This window comes from Vulpes vulpes, chromosome 4 (assembly GCF_048418805.1).
Source record: "Vulpes vulpes isolate BD-2025 chromosome 4, VulVul3, whole genome shotgun sequence".
NCBI lineage: Eukaryota > Metazoa > Chordata > Mammalia > Carnivora > Canidae > Vulpes > Vulpes vulpes.
This window is the reverse complement of record NC_132783.1, coordinates 62,982,003-62,997,213: the sequence shown is the minus strand read 5'-3', so window position 1 is coordinate 62,997,213 and position 15,211 is coordinate 62,982,003. Positions and strand designations below refer to the sequence as shown.

Genomic DNA, 15,211 nt, shown 5'->3' with positions numbered 1-15,211 from the left:
CTTGTTCCTGCAGACCTAAGCAAAGATGAGTCCTGCAAGGAGAACTGTACTTGTTCCTCCTGTGTGCTCCGGGCCCCGACCATAAGTGACTTACTCAATGATCAGGACTTGCTTGATGTCATCAGGATAAAGCTGGATCCATGTCACCCAACAATAAAAAACTGGAGGAATTTTGCAAGTAAATGGGGCATGCCCTATGATGAACTGTGTTTCCTGGAGCAGCGGCCTCAGAGCCCTACCTTGGAGTTCCTGCTCCGGAACAGCCAGAGGCCAGTGGGCCAGCTGATGGAGCTCTGCAGGCTCTACCACAGGGCTGACGTGGAGAAGGTCCTGCACAGGTGGGTGGATGAGGAGTGGCCCAAGAGGGGTCGTGGAGACCACCCCAGGAACTTCTAGACCTTGGCTGCTTTGGCCTCTTTGGACCTTGAAACAACCACAGGTTAAGGAGGAATGTGGATCTGTTCTTTTTGTAATTGTTTAGGATAAGGACATGAGAATGATGGACATTGATTGCTTCTCCCCAAAGCTGGTGGTTTTTGGAGGGGTAGGGTTGTGTTTTGGTGGCGGATTTTTGTTTGTGTAAGTTTTGCACATCTGTTTTAATTTAATATTTGAATCTGGTTGGGGAAAGATACTTCGTAGCCTCAGATGGGGACCAGGGCCAAAGACCACAGTCAGAATGGAATCATGCCATGATGAAAATAAAATGATCCTCTCCCTTCAATACTGTGGGAGACTGAAATGAGAACTAAGATTGTGGATGGTGCCAGCGGGTCATCATCCATGGGATCCTTCATGATGGACTGACAGCTCTCCCACAGCTCAGAGGACAACACAGAGAAATTACCTTGTTCCTTTTTCTGTCATAGAGGACTTTGGTATCAGGGGGCCATACCTTCAGGCCATATGTGCCATCTTTTTTATTCAAATACTTTGGTAATCTGTGCACTATCAAAAATGCCATTTGTGCAAGTTTTTTTTTTTTTTCAAGAAATACGAAAGTAGTGGCAAGAGGACAGGGTTAGGAATCAGGAGGGTTCTAAGGACCTTGGGCAAGGTGTTTGACAGAGAGAGTACACAAAATGCCCTTTGTTACCCAAGACTTTTTAATAATTGCATTAATAGTTGCTCTTCCATCTTTTGTATGAGGCTGAGTGTTTCATCCCTGGGATCAGGTTCAGCTAAGACATAAATAAAAATCACCTGGCCCAGAGTTGAAATGTAACAACTTCTAGCACCTACTATCACAGCTGGAAACAGAGCTACCAACAAACACTACATAGCGGTTTAGCCAAGAACAGGAAGTCTTTGGTGCTGAAGATCAGTATTAAAATCCAAATTTTAGAGGATTTTAAACCAAATGAAAAATTGGATCTGATGTTCTTATTTTGTGGTTTAGGGGGAGGTAAAGTGTGGAGGATGGAAGAGTTTGTTACTGGAGAGATCAGATTTTCTCCCTCTCTCTCTCTCTCTCCCTCTCTCTTTAATGGGGTAACAGAGATATGAGGCAAAGCCTTGGCTTGTTTGACAATTTCATGAAAGCCCTATTTGGATTTGGCTGTGGGCTCAGAAAATTAAGGCACTCCTTTCAGTTTGGTGGGATTCTGTACAAGTCCTGGATTAAAATAAACAAAAATGATGAACATTGATTGGAATACAAAAAAGATAAGAATTAACTCAAAATTATTTTCTCAACTTCCAACATATTTTTCCACTGACAGTTTTAGCAGTTTGTATTAGGTTGCCAATATATAGAGTCAACTTTGCTATCAAATATAAACTCTAAACTAACCAAATCTACTATGGAGATTTACTCATCACTTCTGATTCAGGGTTAATCTCACCAGCTCATCTTCCTCTGTTTGATTTATCAGATAAATGTCAGGTTTATCACAAAATGTATTTAAAGGAGCAGCCAGTAATAAAATGTGGAGCTTTTTATAATTAGGTTCTTTTCAATTGGTTGTTAAATATTTATCGTCAGCTATGGTCCAGGCCCCCATACAGAACTCATTAAGGGGGCTCTAATCTTCTAGGAATTTGATTTTATGTTCCAGGTTCCCATTAATCCACAGCGACACCCCACCCTCAATATGTTAGCCCAAAATTCACAGTGGAAGAATATAGATGAACTTTTGGCATTCTTTATTGACACATTAGGGAAGTAGAACCAAAAAGGGGTTGTGATTATTCAGTGAGGCATGATACAGGCCCCTAGCAGCTGGATGCCATCACTGCTTGTGTCTTGCTACCCCTGGGATACAAGGAGTGGGCCCCAGGCTGGCCAATGTCCCGCTAACTGCAGCCTGGCCAGGTGCCACAGGAAGTCCCTTCCCTCTCCATGCTGCTGGGGAACTTCATCTTTTTATCACAGTTCCCCCTGCCCATCTCCATCCTGGCCGACCTGTCATGCTGCAGGCTCTCTGAACAGGGGAGGGGAGGGGGAGAGGGAGGAAGATGGGAGGGAAAAGCCCTTTTGCTCCCTTTCATCAGCCTCCTCCTTCCTCCTCCGGCCTCTAGGCCTCCACCTCCTCCAAATAGAGACCTAAAAGAACAGGTGGTACCTCCACCCCTACCACCAGCCATCACTCCCATGGAGATGGGGAGGTTTTTGTGATTTCCAGACACTTCCTCCACCTCCAAATCACATAGGACAAAGGTGCAATGGGAAGAAAGAGGATTGGAATAAAACCACTCCCAGCACCCTGACTTCCCTCCCTGATGCCTCACCAACTTCCCTGGTCTCATGCCCTGCTCCTTGGGGGATTCCCAACTCAGTGGACACTTTGCTCTATTGAAAGCCATGGCAGGTCACAGACCACCCTCAGTGGCTTGGAACAGTAGTTGGGGGAAGTAGGCTTCTAAATTTCCTCCCAGTAGGGCCACAGCTGCAAATTTTAAATAATGTTTAAGGTTGTAATATCCCAGACATTAAATCTGGAAAATATTGTGAAGAATTTTCCCATGGAAACATTATTATACAGGTCGATGAGGTTCTTTAGAACTCTGTGTTCTATATTTCCCAAATTTCTGAATTAAGTTTTTTGTAAGCTGGCTTGGGAACACTGGTCCCTGTTAGCACTGCTTCTGTGCTAACAAAATGTGGAATGTGTTTCCAATTCCAAACCCAAACTTTCAATCTCAAAACTGACTCTCAACTGAACTTATCATCATAAGTATCTTGAACATGGCTATTGTTTGTAAGTGTCTGCTGAACTTACCTTTGAGTTGGGTCAAAAATGTTAAGACAGAATTCAGGGGATTCAGTTATAGGTAGAGCTGAGTGTGCTCCGTTACCATCAAATTCAGAAATTCCAGGAAAAACATGTGACCGCGGACCACCACCCCCTCATCTCTCCATTTGGCATCATTACTTCCAAAGTCCTCATTGCTAATCATTTCCATTACTGGCTAAGAAAGCTTAAAATTCCTGTTTATAATTGTATGAGGGGAAATGCCAGGGTGGATGGGATTTTTTTTTTTTAATGGAGGAGTTGACATGAATGTGCTATTTGAGTTTGATTCTACCATTATTTGTGCATACTGATAATATCTATTGATTGACATTTACCTTATGAAAAGTTTTAATTATTAGAAGTATGATATTAGGGGTGTGTGGGTGGCTCAGTCGGTTAAGCATCTGCCTTCAGCTCAGGTCATGATCTCAGGGTCCTGGAATCAAGCCCCATATAGGGCTCCCTGCTCAGCGAGGAGTCTGCTTCTCCCTCTCCTTCTGCCATTCCCACCCACTCATGCTCACCATCTCTCACTCTCTAACTCTTTCTCTCTCTCAAACAAAAAAAAATAAAATCTTAAGAAGAAGTATGATATTAGCAGGGAGAAATTTAGCCAAAAAGTTTTTTAAATACAAGTTCATTTGGAATCTAGACTTTGATTAAATGTAGGGTGACTTTTATCTCTGTTACATACAGGCATATCAAAGAGTAACTGTCAACTGAAACAGAACCTCAACTCAATTGCATAATAACCCAAAATAATCTTAAGCTAATTTTTAGCAAATAAATACTGTAATGGTGGAGTACGTGAGTGGTTAAGCGTCAGACTCTTGGTTTCAGCTCAGGTCATGGTCTCAGGGTCATGAGATCAAGCCCTATGTAGATCTCCAAGCTCAGCAGAGGGATCCCTGGGTGGTGCAGTGGTTTGGTGCTTGCCTTGGACCCAGGGCGCGATCCTGGAGACCCGGGATCAAATCCCATGTCCGGCTCCCAGTGCATGGAGCCTGCTTCTCTCTCTGCCTCTCTCTCTCTCTCACTGTGTGCCTATCATAAATAAATAAAAAATTAAAAAAAATTAAAAAAATAAAAAGCTCAGCAGAGAGTCTACCTGAAGATTCTCTCCCTCTGCCCCTCCCCACAGTTGTTCCCTTTTTATTTCTCTCTAAAACAAATACATCCTTAGAACAAATATCATAACAACCAAAATAGGCAGAGACTTCACAAAGGTAGGAGTGGAAAGGAAGGAAATCACTTAATGATTAATTGATTAAATAACTGTTAAAATGTAAGTTCATTAATATATAAGATTTTCCCATTATGTGTTCCTAGGGATCTTGGTTAAATTGACCATGCTGTAGATAAAACTACTTATGATGAGGTCCTTTTGCTATTAGGAAGATGAAATCACTTTAGCTATGTTCCAAGATATAGTCTTTCAAACAACATTCAGTGCAGTATTACATTGTGACACTTTATGTCATGAACCCAATTTATTTGCTTGCAATAGAAAATCACCACCCGTGAGAAAGGGAAGCAAAGCCACAATAAACACCACACACACCCAAGACACATACACACTGAGGAAGACTCTCAAAAGAGAGATTCAAACAAGCCATACTTTCCTTAATTGTAAGATTTAAAATGGTTAGGGCTTCAATTGTTTACCAGGATTGCCCACCAATATTTCAGGATACCGCATATGGACAAGTCACCATTTTGGTAGCCCAAATAACAATCATTCAATAATGTAGAAATTTTGCAGTAATAGACAAAAGGTGTTACAGGTCAGGTGCCACTTGAGAGTAATTTTTATGTGGTACTGCCCTCTGCTGGAGCATAAAATCTGCACACAACCATTCTGGTTTGGCTACAGTCCCAAGACCAGCCCCGAACTAACCTTGTATTCATTATTGGTGGTAGGTTAGAACCCTTATAGTAGTCCTGATAAAAGATAGGAAGAGCGCAGTTATTTTGCAAATTGACGTAAGCAGAACAATGTTGGCACAATTGAGATGAGGGTCCAGCGGCCTGAAGGTGCCATTGTCACATCGCCCCATCACTCAGGTCAGTTGTGTGACCAGTGCGCTCTATGAACCGTCTGGGAATTAAGTCAGTAAGACTTTTCCTCTATGTAATTCTACAGTTAGCTATTTCTGAACGTTTGATGTTTCTCCCTTCAATTTAGTGATGCTCTTTCATATTCAGAGAAATGGCTGTGAGGAACGGTGGCTTTTTTTTTTTTTTTTTTTAAGATTGTATTTATTTATTCATGAGAGACACAGAGAGAGAGGCAGAGACATAGGCAGAGGAAGAAGCAGGCTTCATGTGGGGAGCCCAATGCGGGACTTGATCTCAGGATCCCAGGATTATACCCTGAGCCGAAGGCAGATGGCTCAACCACTGAGCCACCCAGGCGTCCCAGCAACAGTGGCTTTTGTGTAAAAAGGCAAAGAGATTGTTCTCCCTTAGTTCTAGCAGACATCAACCATGAGTACTGGCTTTCCTCTTCCTTTCTAATTTATAATATCAAAATATATTTTTAAAAATACAATAACTAAGGTCCAGCAGATTTTCTTTCCCTTTCTTTTTAAAACAATAGATGTTTCATTTAGTTTTGAAACAAGACCATCTTCCTTATAACATTCTCCACTTCTGCCCTTCCTGTTTTATAATTTTCCTCTCCTCTGAGTCCATGTTTCTGTTTTGTGTTGCTTATCCAAGAGCTATTCACTATTTTCTAAGTCAGAATTACTTGCTATGCCCATGGCCTTCTCCCTCCCAGCTACGGACATCTGCTTCCTTTGTTCACTTAACACATGCAGAAGCAATTTGTTGGATCATCTTTCACATTTAATGACACTTTGGGCCTAATAACATTAAAACCGTTTTCTACCTTCGTAACTAAAACATACATCACTACATTTGCCCAAAAGAGTGATGAGAAATGTTCACCCTACTTGTTGCATGATTTCCTGCTTAGGAATTCAGACTCTCTGACACCTGCGCACTGGGGTAAAAGTGGATGAGGGCAAGTCTTGCTTCCCTGGTGTGTAGAGAAGCTTCTGGCCATGATGCTAAAAGCATGTGCTGGGCCTGCTGCAGCCTTGGGGTGACTGGGTGCTACAGCTGGGGTGCTCCCTGCCTCAAAGCGCACAGCAGAGGAAAGCCTATTCTCCTTCCTCCTAGGGCTATGCTTCCCTGAGGATGCCTCCTAGAAACCAACTCCACAGTTGAACTGAAGTGATCAAAGCAGTCAATTGTGCAACTTGAGATGAAATGATTGAGTTTATTAACCCTTTAGGAAAAAGGGTTTTAGGAGAAAAAAAAAAAAAAAAAAAAAGGGCAGCCTGGGCGGCTCAGCAGTTTAGCGCCACCTTCAGCCCAGGGTGTGATCCTGGAGACCCGGGATAGAGTCCCATGTCAGGCTCCCTGCATGGAGCCTGCTTCTCCCCTTGCCTGTGTCTCTGCCTCTGTGTGTGTGTGTGTGTGCGCGCGCGTATGTATCTCATGAATAAATCAATAAAATCTTAAAAAAAAAAAAAGGCAGCTTCTCTTGACTTCCCAAGCTGAGCCATGCTCTTCTACATTATGTTACAGCCAGCAACCCAATTTTCTTTGAGACATGCCCTCAGAAGCTTCCTGGATGACATTTCTTCAGCTGATAAAGGCAATGCTTTTAAACTCCTAAATTTTTGTGATACCCTATTAATATATCTTAATGGTGTACTTTTTAGGCTATCCTCATTTTGATCTCTTGTATGACTTTGCATTTTTCTTATAAATAACTAAAGATTATTTTAACTGCAAAAGTGGATACTATAAAATTAGAGATTGATGTCAACCATTATCCTTAATTAGTGCTTTTGTGTGGATTCCAACACAATCATTGATTCATGTGATGTGTTGGTCACTTGTCCATCAGAAAACTAGTGAGTTTCTAAAATGTGTCCTGGATGCTGGGAATGCAAAGATAAGAACAGCTTCCCACCCTGAAGGAGCTACAGACAAGGGAGAGTCTCTGTGCCCGATGAGAGACGTTCCTGGAGTTTCTAGCAGCAATGTCCACAATAGCCAAACTGTGGAAGGAGCCTCGGTGTCCATTGAAAGATGAATGGATAAAGAAGATGTGGTCTATGTATACAATGGAATATTCCTCAGCCATTAGAAACGACAAATACTCACCATTTGCTTCAACGTGGATGGAACTGGAGGGTATTATGCTGAGTGAAGTAAGTCAATCGGAGAAGGACAAACATTATATGGTCTCATTCATTTGGGGAATATAAATAATAGTGAAAGGGAATATAAGGGAAGGGAGAAGAAATGTGTGGGAAATATCAGAAAGGGAGACAGAACATGAAGACTCCTAACTCTGGGAAACGAACTACGGGTGGTGGAAGGGGAGGAGGGCGGGGGGTGGGGATTAATGGGTGACGGGCACTGAGGGGGGCACTGGATGGGATGAGCACTGGGTGTTATTTTGTATGTTGGTAAATTGAACACCAATAAAAAATTAATTTATTAAAAAAAAAAGAGAGAGAGAGAGAGACGTTCCTGGAGAGAGCAACACACATGTGGTCCAGGAATGGGCGGAACAAAATTGAGAATCACTGAGGTGGGAAGAAAGGCAGGCAAACAGTCTAACCAAGTGCTTCAGATACTGTGATATTTGTATATGAAGGATGGCTTTCTGATTACTTTCTGCCTCTTCTACCTTTCTATCTCTGGCCATGCTTGTCCTCCGAGCTGCCAGACATCAAAAGGACTTGACATTTCCACATGGATGCTTCTGCAGGTACCTCAAACTCAACCTGTCCTGAAGTGAACCTGTGATCCTTCCTTCCAAACTTCTCATCCGAGTTCCCTATCTTACCACTCACCCTATTGCTTAAGTCATCTTAAAGAACCCCTTCTCCTTTCCTGCCAGTTCCACCTCCCAAATGTCACTTAAATCTCTTCCCTCCTCTCCATCTTCATGCCTGTTAGCCTCACCCATATAACCACCCTTCCACCCTGTAAGGGCCTCCCAGCCAGTGTCCACATAGTTGATGGATCCCGTCATCACGACATTAACTTGGATGGATTCTCATTTGTATGATAAAGTCCTGTGAGACTGGCCTCCTCCCTCCACTGGGCACCTCTTGTTCTGTTCTCCCACAGCTCCTGATGGATGCTTCAGCCGCACTGAATTCTAGGTCTCCAAGGTTGTCCTTTTTCCTACCCCAGTCTTCACCCCACATCACTTCCTCTGCCCTGTCCACATGTAGCTGCACTCACACCTGGATACACCATCCTTCCCACCTGATCCTACTGAGTGCTAGGCCTCACTCACAACACCATTAGCTCTTTAGTTGTCTTCCTGTCACTTACCTCCACAGCATGAACCACAAAAGTAAACACTTGATTGCAGTGTCATCCTGCTAGGCAGCAACCCCCTGGGGAGAGGGGCCTTGTTTGCTTACTCACCTCTGGGTCATCAGTACTAAGTGCCTAGAAGAGATTCTAAAGATGCTGAACGAATGAATTGGAACTATTTGAACTAACTTCAAATGAATGAAGGACACTAAAGCAAAGTCTTTCTTTACATGGCTTGTGAGGAGGAAAAAGGTTATAAATAGAAAATTCAAAACAAGGGGATTCAGTTTCCAAACCATGAATGCCTCTGGACCCTGGAACTCAGGTTTATTTTGATGAGGTTAGCCCATTCCTTCCCTCCTGTGGGCTTAAAATGTCCAAGCAAAAATGTGGAATTTACAGAGTGGTGACAGGCACTTTGTGAATATTCAAAAAGCCACTGAATTGGGCACTTTAAAATGGTTAATATGGTGAGTTTCATGTTCTGTAAATTGTACCCCAAGTAGAGGAGAAAAAGAGCTTAAAAAATCATCACCAGTGTCCCCACGGGAGAGTGAGGCAGCAAGACCAGCTCCCAGCTGAGGGACAAGAGTCTGCAGCTGATCAGGAGCAGAGAGAAGGCGGGGAGAGGGAGGGAGAGCAAGAAGCTGGTGGCATGCCTGTAGGGAACGTAACATTTTTTGTCAAATACACTCAAAATTTTCTTTTTAAAATAATAAAATGTGGAGCACCTGTGTGGCTCAATGGTTGAGTGTCTGCCTTCAGCCCAGGGCGTGATCCTGGAGTCCTGGGATCGAGTCCCACATCGGGCTCCCTGCATGAAGCCTGCTTCTCCTTCTGCCTGTGTCTCTGCCTTGCTCTCTCTCTCTCTCTCTGTGTCTCTCATGAATAGATAAATAAAATCTTTTAAAAATAATAATAACATGAAATATAAAAGTAAAAACAGAAGACAAGCAAAACAAGGAGCTCGTCTTGACAGCCAGTGAAGACTCTGCTCTGTGACCCCTAACCAGGCCATGAGTCATCCATCTCCTTAGTAACAGTAAGGTGACGAGAAGCACTCTGGAACCCTGCCCTCCACTGCTCTCTTCTCGACCATGCCTGAGGGCTGAAGATCCTGTTCCTCAGAGGGTTCGTGTGGCGAGGGACCATGCTCCAAATGCCACCATGAGTCCAACCACCTTATCTTGATGGTGCCTCAGCCCCTCCCTTTCCCAGGACAGAATAGGACAAAACACTGAAGAGGCCAAAGTGATCAGGGCTGTCATGGTTGGATCTGTACAAGTTACAGAGAATCATTGTATGTTTTGTGTAGATTCAATAAATAATGAAAGAGAACCAATTGGACCACAAAAACAGAAAGGAGTATAACATGAAGACAAGAAATAAATTATGATATTTGACTTCCATCCAAATTTATCCCACCTCAACAAAAAAAGGCCCCAAAGTTCAACTTCATGGTTGTCTTTAGCTACCTACCATCTCATCTTTGTCCTTTCCTTCATAGCCTATGCTCTTGAGAAAGAGTTTGTCTGCTCTTTTGGTTTAGAGCTCTTAATTCCCCCATTGGACTCTGTGACTTGCTGAAGTCTGACTCCAGTGATAGTGTCTGGCAGGGGCACCTGGGTGGCTCAGCAATTTAGCGCCTGCCTTTGGCCCAGGGCATGATTCTGGTCCCGGGATCAAGTCCCACATCAGGCTCCCTGCATGGACCCTGCTTCTCCCTCTGCCTATGTCTCTGCCTCTCTCTCTCTCTGTCTCTCAAGAATAAATAAATAAAATCTTAAAAAAAAAAAAGTGTCTGGCAGAGGTGAAGAATGACCTTCTAACTACTGCAGCATCCCCTTATCCATACCAGTCCATAGCCTTATGTAGACAAGAGCTCATCTTGCTCCATGCAGGACTTCTAATGTCCACTGGTTCAAATCAGTTGACAAAGTGGCATCACAGACCCAACAGGGAATGGTTGTACGAGATCCAAGTTGCTGCTGAGCTGGAACTCCAGCCATCACTACTGTTAGGTGGATCTGGATGTGTCAGGGGAATTGGACAGGTCTTCCCACCAAAGTCATGTGTGCAGGGGCCTTCAGGAGAGAGTACATTCTGAGAAAAGGAACCAAGTATATAACAAACTCCTAAGGCACCAACACATACTCATTGGAAGGAAGTAAGGATTTACAGCACATTATAGTGAGTGTTTTTTGAATCTTCCTCCAGTGGATGCCCCAAACCTAGAGATCCCTCCAACAAATAACACACCTGTGACAAACTGTGACTCAAAGGGGAGGGAACCACCCCTCCTCCCTCTGTTGTCACACATTTCCCTGAAGCTTTGTCACCCTGACTGCTCCAGGCTGGCCATGGCAGAACAGGAATAGCAGAGTGGGGACCACAGTACCTTTGACCCCAAGCTATGGTGGAGCCTTAGCTAGTGGCTGGAGAAAAACCAACCTTTCCCAGGGGAGAAATTCCTTATCCAGAGAAGCCTGAGAATACCATGGGACCCATGGGAGGGGAAACACATATGTGATGTCCCCAAGGACCCCAGGGAAGCATTTCTTATTGGAGAGAACTCAGCGGGTGCCGAGGGCCTCATGTCTGCAGATAGAAGTGAGAAGCTGGGGAAAATGTTCTTTCTTACTTTCTCTCCCCACCCCCTTGGCTTCTGAGACTCCATTCTCTCCTGATTCTTTTCTGCTTCTCTGATTTTTTCCCTCTCATCTCCTTTGTGGCCTCCTCTTCCTCATGGTCTTATTAAATGTTGTGGCCCTCAGTGTTGCATTTTTCCTTCCCTGCCCTTCTCATGTTATACTCAATCTCTCTGGCTTCAATTACAACCTCTATGCTAGTAACCCATGATCCTGTTTCTTAGCCCTGACCACCTCCTATACAGACATGCAGACATGCAGCTGTCCATTGAACTTGAGGTGCCTCAAGTAGAATACATCCAAAATGGCAGACATCATTTCCTGCCCAATATCTATTCTTCCCCCTAAATTACCTGTCTCAGAGAAGAATGCCCATTTATTCCAGTAAGGAACTGAGAAGTCAAGCTTGGCATTGCCCTTCTTCATGACCACATCCTAGCTATCATCAATCCCGTTGGTCCTTCCTTAGTCCCTACCACCCAGACCAGCTCATGGCCTCATCCACTCTTGTCTAGCCCTTTTGCTGTCATCATAACTGGTTTCCCTTTATGCCTCACCACCCTGAGTCAGATTACTACCCTGCTTCAATGCCTCTCTTTGTTTCTGCTGCACTCCCCTACCCTCCCACCCCCAGCCAAATCAATACCTGTCCCCATACATACATAATGGGCAAATACATGGGAAAATACATACATACATACATACATACATAATAGAATCCCATACATAATGGGAAAATACATAATGGGCATTGTTTTATCCATTCTTGGCAAAGACAACTTAACTTAGCTCTTAACAGGCAGGGTGTCTAGGAAAATATGTTGCTGCAAGTTAACACTGCAATTTTTAATTAGAAAACTTTCAGGGATGCCTGGGTGGCTCAGTGGTTGTGTGTCTGCCTTTGGCTCAGGTCGTGATCACAGGGTCCTGGGATTGAGTCCCGCATCAGGCTCCCCTCAGGAGGCCTGCTTCTCCCTCTGCCTATGTCTCTGCCTCTCTCTCTCTCTCTGTCTCTCATGAATAAATAAATAAAATCTTTAAAAAAAAAAAAAAAGAAAAGAAAACTTTCAGATGGAGGAGGGCATTCACTGGAAGGGCATTCATTCATTTCACAAATAATGCTAATGTGAGCACCATGCCAGGCCCTGAGGAACGAGGTAGACATGGCCCTGCCCCCGACCATGTGCCCAGGGATGTGGCAGCCCACCCCAGTATTCCTGCCCCTCTCAGGCACATCCCTCCCCTAATAAGTGCTAGATCTAGCAGCATCTGGACTACCTGGACAGGTTTTCCCCCATCATAGCTAAAAAAGAGGCAGTTTTCAAAATGCATGTGTATTAGGGCTCTTCAGAGAAGCAGAACCAACAGGGTGTGTATATACATACATGAAGAAGAGATTTATTCTAAGGAGGCTGACTATGGAGGCTGACACATCCCAAGATCTGCAGTGTGAGTTGACAAGTGAAAGAGCCAGGTAAGCTGTGTTAAATTCCAGTCTGAAAGCTGGTGGCCTCGAGACCCAAGAAAAGCCATGTTTCAATTTAAATGTAAAGGCAAAGGAAGATGAATCCCTGCTCAAGGTCATCAATCAGTGGGAGATCCTTTTCACTTGTGGGCAGCTCAGACTCATGTTTTATTCAAGTCTTCAACCCACTGGATGAGGCCTACCACACCTTGGGGAGGGCAATCTGCTTATTAGGTTTGCCTATTCAAATGTTAATCTTATCCGAAAACACTAGAATAATGTCTGGCAAATGTCTGAGCTCCCTGTGGCCCAGTCAAGTTGACATAAAAAAATTAACCATCACACCATGTCAGTATGTTTTGACTGAACTCAGAATACTTTTAGGAATTTTCAACTCTCTAATTTATTTTTAGAAATTAGCTAAATACACTTTTTAAAAATGTTTGCAGGCTTAGGGCAGAGGATCACTTGGAAAATCCATTCAACACAGATGGAGCTTTGAGGATGTGTGCTAAGTGAAATAAATTAGGCACAGAAAGACAAATACCATATGATCTTATGTATATGTGGGATCTAAAAACAAAACAAACAAAAAACCCAAACTCATAGATACAGAGAAACAGATATGTGGTTGCCAGAGGCAGGAGGTAAGGTAGTGGGCAAAATGGATGAAGGGGTTCAAAAGTACACATTAAGAGTCATAAGATAAATAAGTTATATAAATAAATATGATAAATCAGATAAATAAGTCTGGGGGATGTACCGTAGCTAAAAATATTGTATTATATGTATTTAAAGTTGCTAAGAGAGTTCATCTTAAAAGTTCTCATCACAAAAAGAAAAAAAATGTTTTGTATCTATGTGTGGTGATGGATGTTCCCTAGATTTATTGTGGTGATCATTTCACAATATATACATATATTGAATCATGTTTTATACCAGAAACTAATATAATATGTCAATTATAACTCAATAAAAAGAAAAGAAGATGTATAGGTGACAAATAACCACATAAAAAGGTGCTCCACATCATATGTCATCAAGGAATTACAAATGAAAACAACAAGATACAAATGCTCACTTATTAGAATGGCCAAAATCCAGAGCACTGATGACACCAAATGCTGGCAAGGATGTAGAGGCACAGGAGCTCTCCTTCATTGCTGGAGAGGAATATAAAATGGTTCAAACATTTTGGAAGATAGTATGGAAATTTCTTACAAAACTAAACATAGTCTTGCCATATGATCCAACAATCACACCCGTTGGTACTTACCCAAAGGCCTTGTCCACATAGAAGCCTGAATACACATGTTTATAGCAGCTTGATTTATTTATTTTTTAAAAAGCTATACCTCCCACTGTGTATAAGGAAAACACTTTAGTCGTAACAGGAGGACTTTATAAGCTTGAATGAAAGCATGAACACTCTTCATAGCATAGCTCTGACCAAGTCAGGAAACCTGAATGGCAGCTCTGTTACTGTGTTTCAGTTATGCTTCTGAGCATGCCCTATTGATCAAGTTGTTAGATAATAAACTAATTCTAAGACCCTGTAGGTGAAGTATTTCTTTCATCCTCCATATCACAAAACAGAATGACTGCCACAAGTATGAAGAAATACTTATTCAGAAGATCAAGAGGAGCCAAATGCCAAGAGTATTTAAAGTGTAAGACCTCCTTTACTTGGAAAATCTAGTGCCTATTCTTGGTACTGGCCCATGCATCGCTCCTAAGTCCCTGTAACTGGCAGAAATAGCAGCCACCTATGTTGTAGGATTTTAATCAGAAAACATTCTAACTTCCTGCCACCTCCAGTGGTGTGGCTCTCTCTCAGGCTATCTTATTTTGCAAGAAAGACCTTGTTAAAATATGATAAAAGTTCAGTGAAGGTGTCATAACCTATTCTTATTTTCTGTTACTATGAGAGAAATTTGGGGGTACTTCTGAGATATAAGCACTGTGGCACTTAAATATGACAATCATCAATGCCAAACCAAACGGGATGTGGGCTTCCAGAATTTTAAAAATCATAACAGCTAATATACTTACGTGGTATTTACTATGTATTTATATATGTTACATGTATTAACTCACTTAGTCCTCATGGTCCTATAAGATAAGTACTCCTATCTCCATTTTATGGATGAGAAACCTAAAAATGATTAAGTCACTTGCTTAGGATCATGCTACTAGTGGCTGGTGGAATCCAGATCCCCGTGCATGAGTCTGGTCCCAGAGGCTGTGTGCTGTACCACTCAGCTATGCTTTCACAACCACCTAAGGACAGGAAGTAAAGAAGCACACATTCAGAAATGACTACCATGAGGAAGTCATGAGATTCCTGGAATGTCTATAATTTTACTCTTGTTAGTTTTCAAAAGCTGTTTCCCTAGAATGAATCCAGTAAAATCTAGGAGGGAGGGAAGAAAAGAAGGAAGGAAGGAAGGAAGGAAGGAAGGAAGGAAGGAAGGAAGGAAGGAAAGAAGGGAGGAAAGGAAAGGAAA

General features: G+C 42.8%; 1 protein-coding gene across 3 annotated transcripts in view; it reads left to right on the top strand.

The window, feature by feature from the left end:
* EDARADD (EDAR associated via death domain) overlaps positions 1–4,040 on the top strand; it is a 63,201-nt gene extending 59,161 nt beyond the window's left edge. For all 3 annotated transcript variants that reach the window (XM_072755919.1, XM_072755918.1, XM_072755917.1), the window contains one exon: positions 14–4,040. In XM_072755919.1, coding sequence (XP_072612020.1) covers positions 14–396 — 383 coding nt within the window. In that variant the 3' untranslated portion in view covers positions 397–4,040. The remainder of the gene's footprint in view (positions 1–13) is intronic.
* Positions 4,041–15,211: the final 11,171 nt, after the last annotated feature.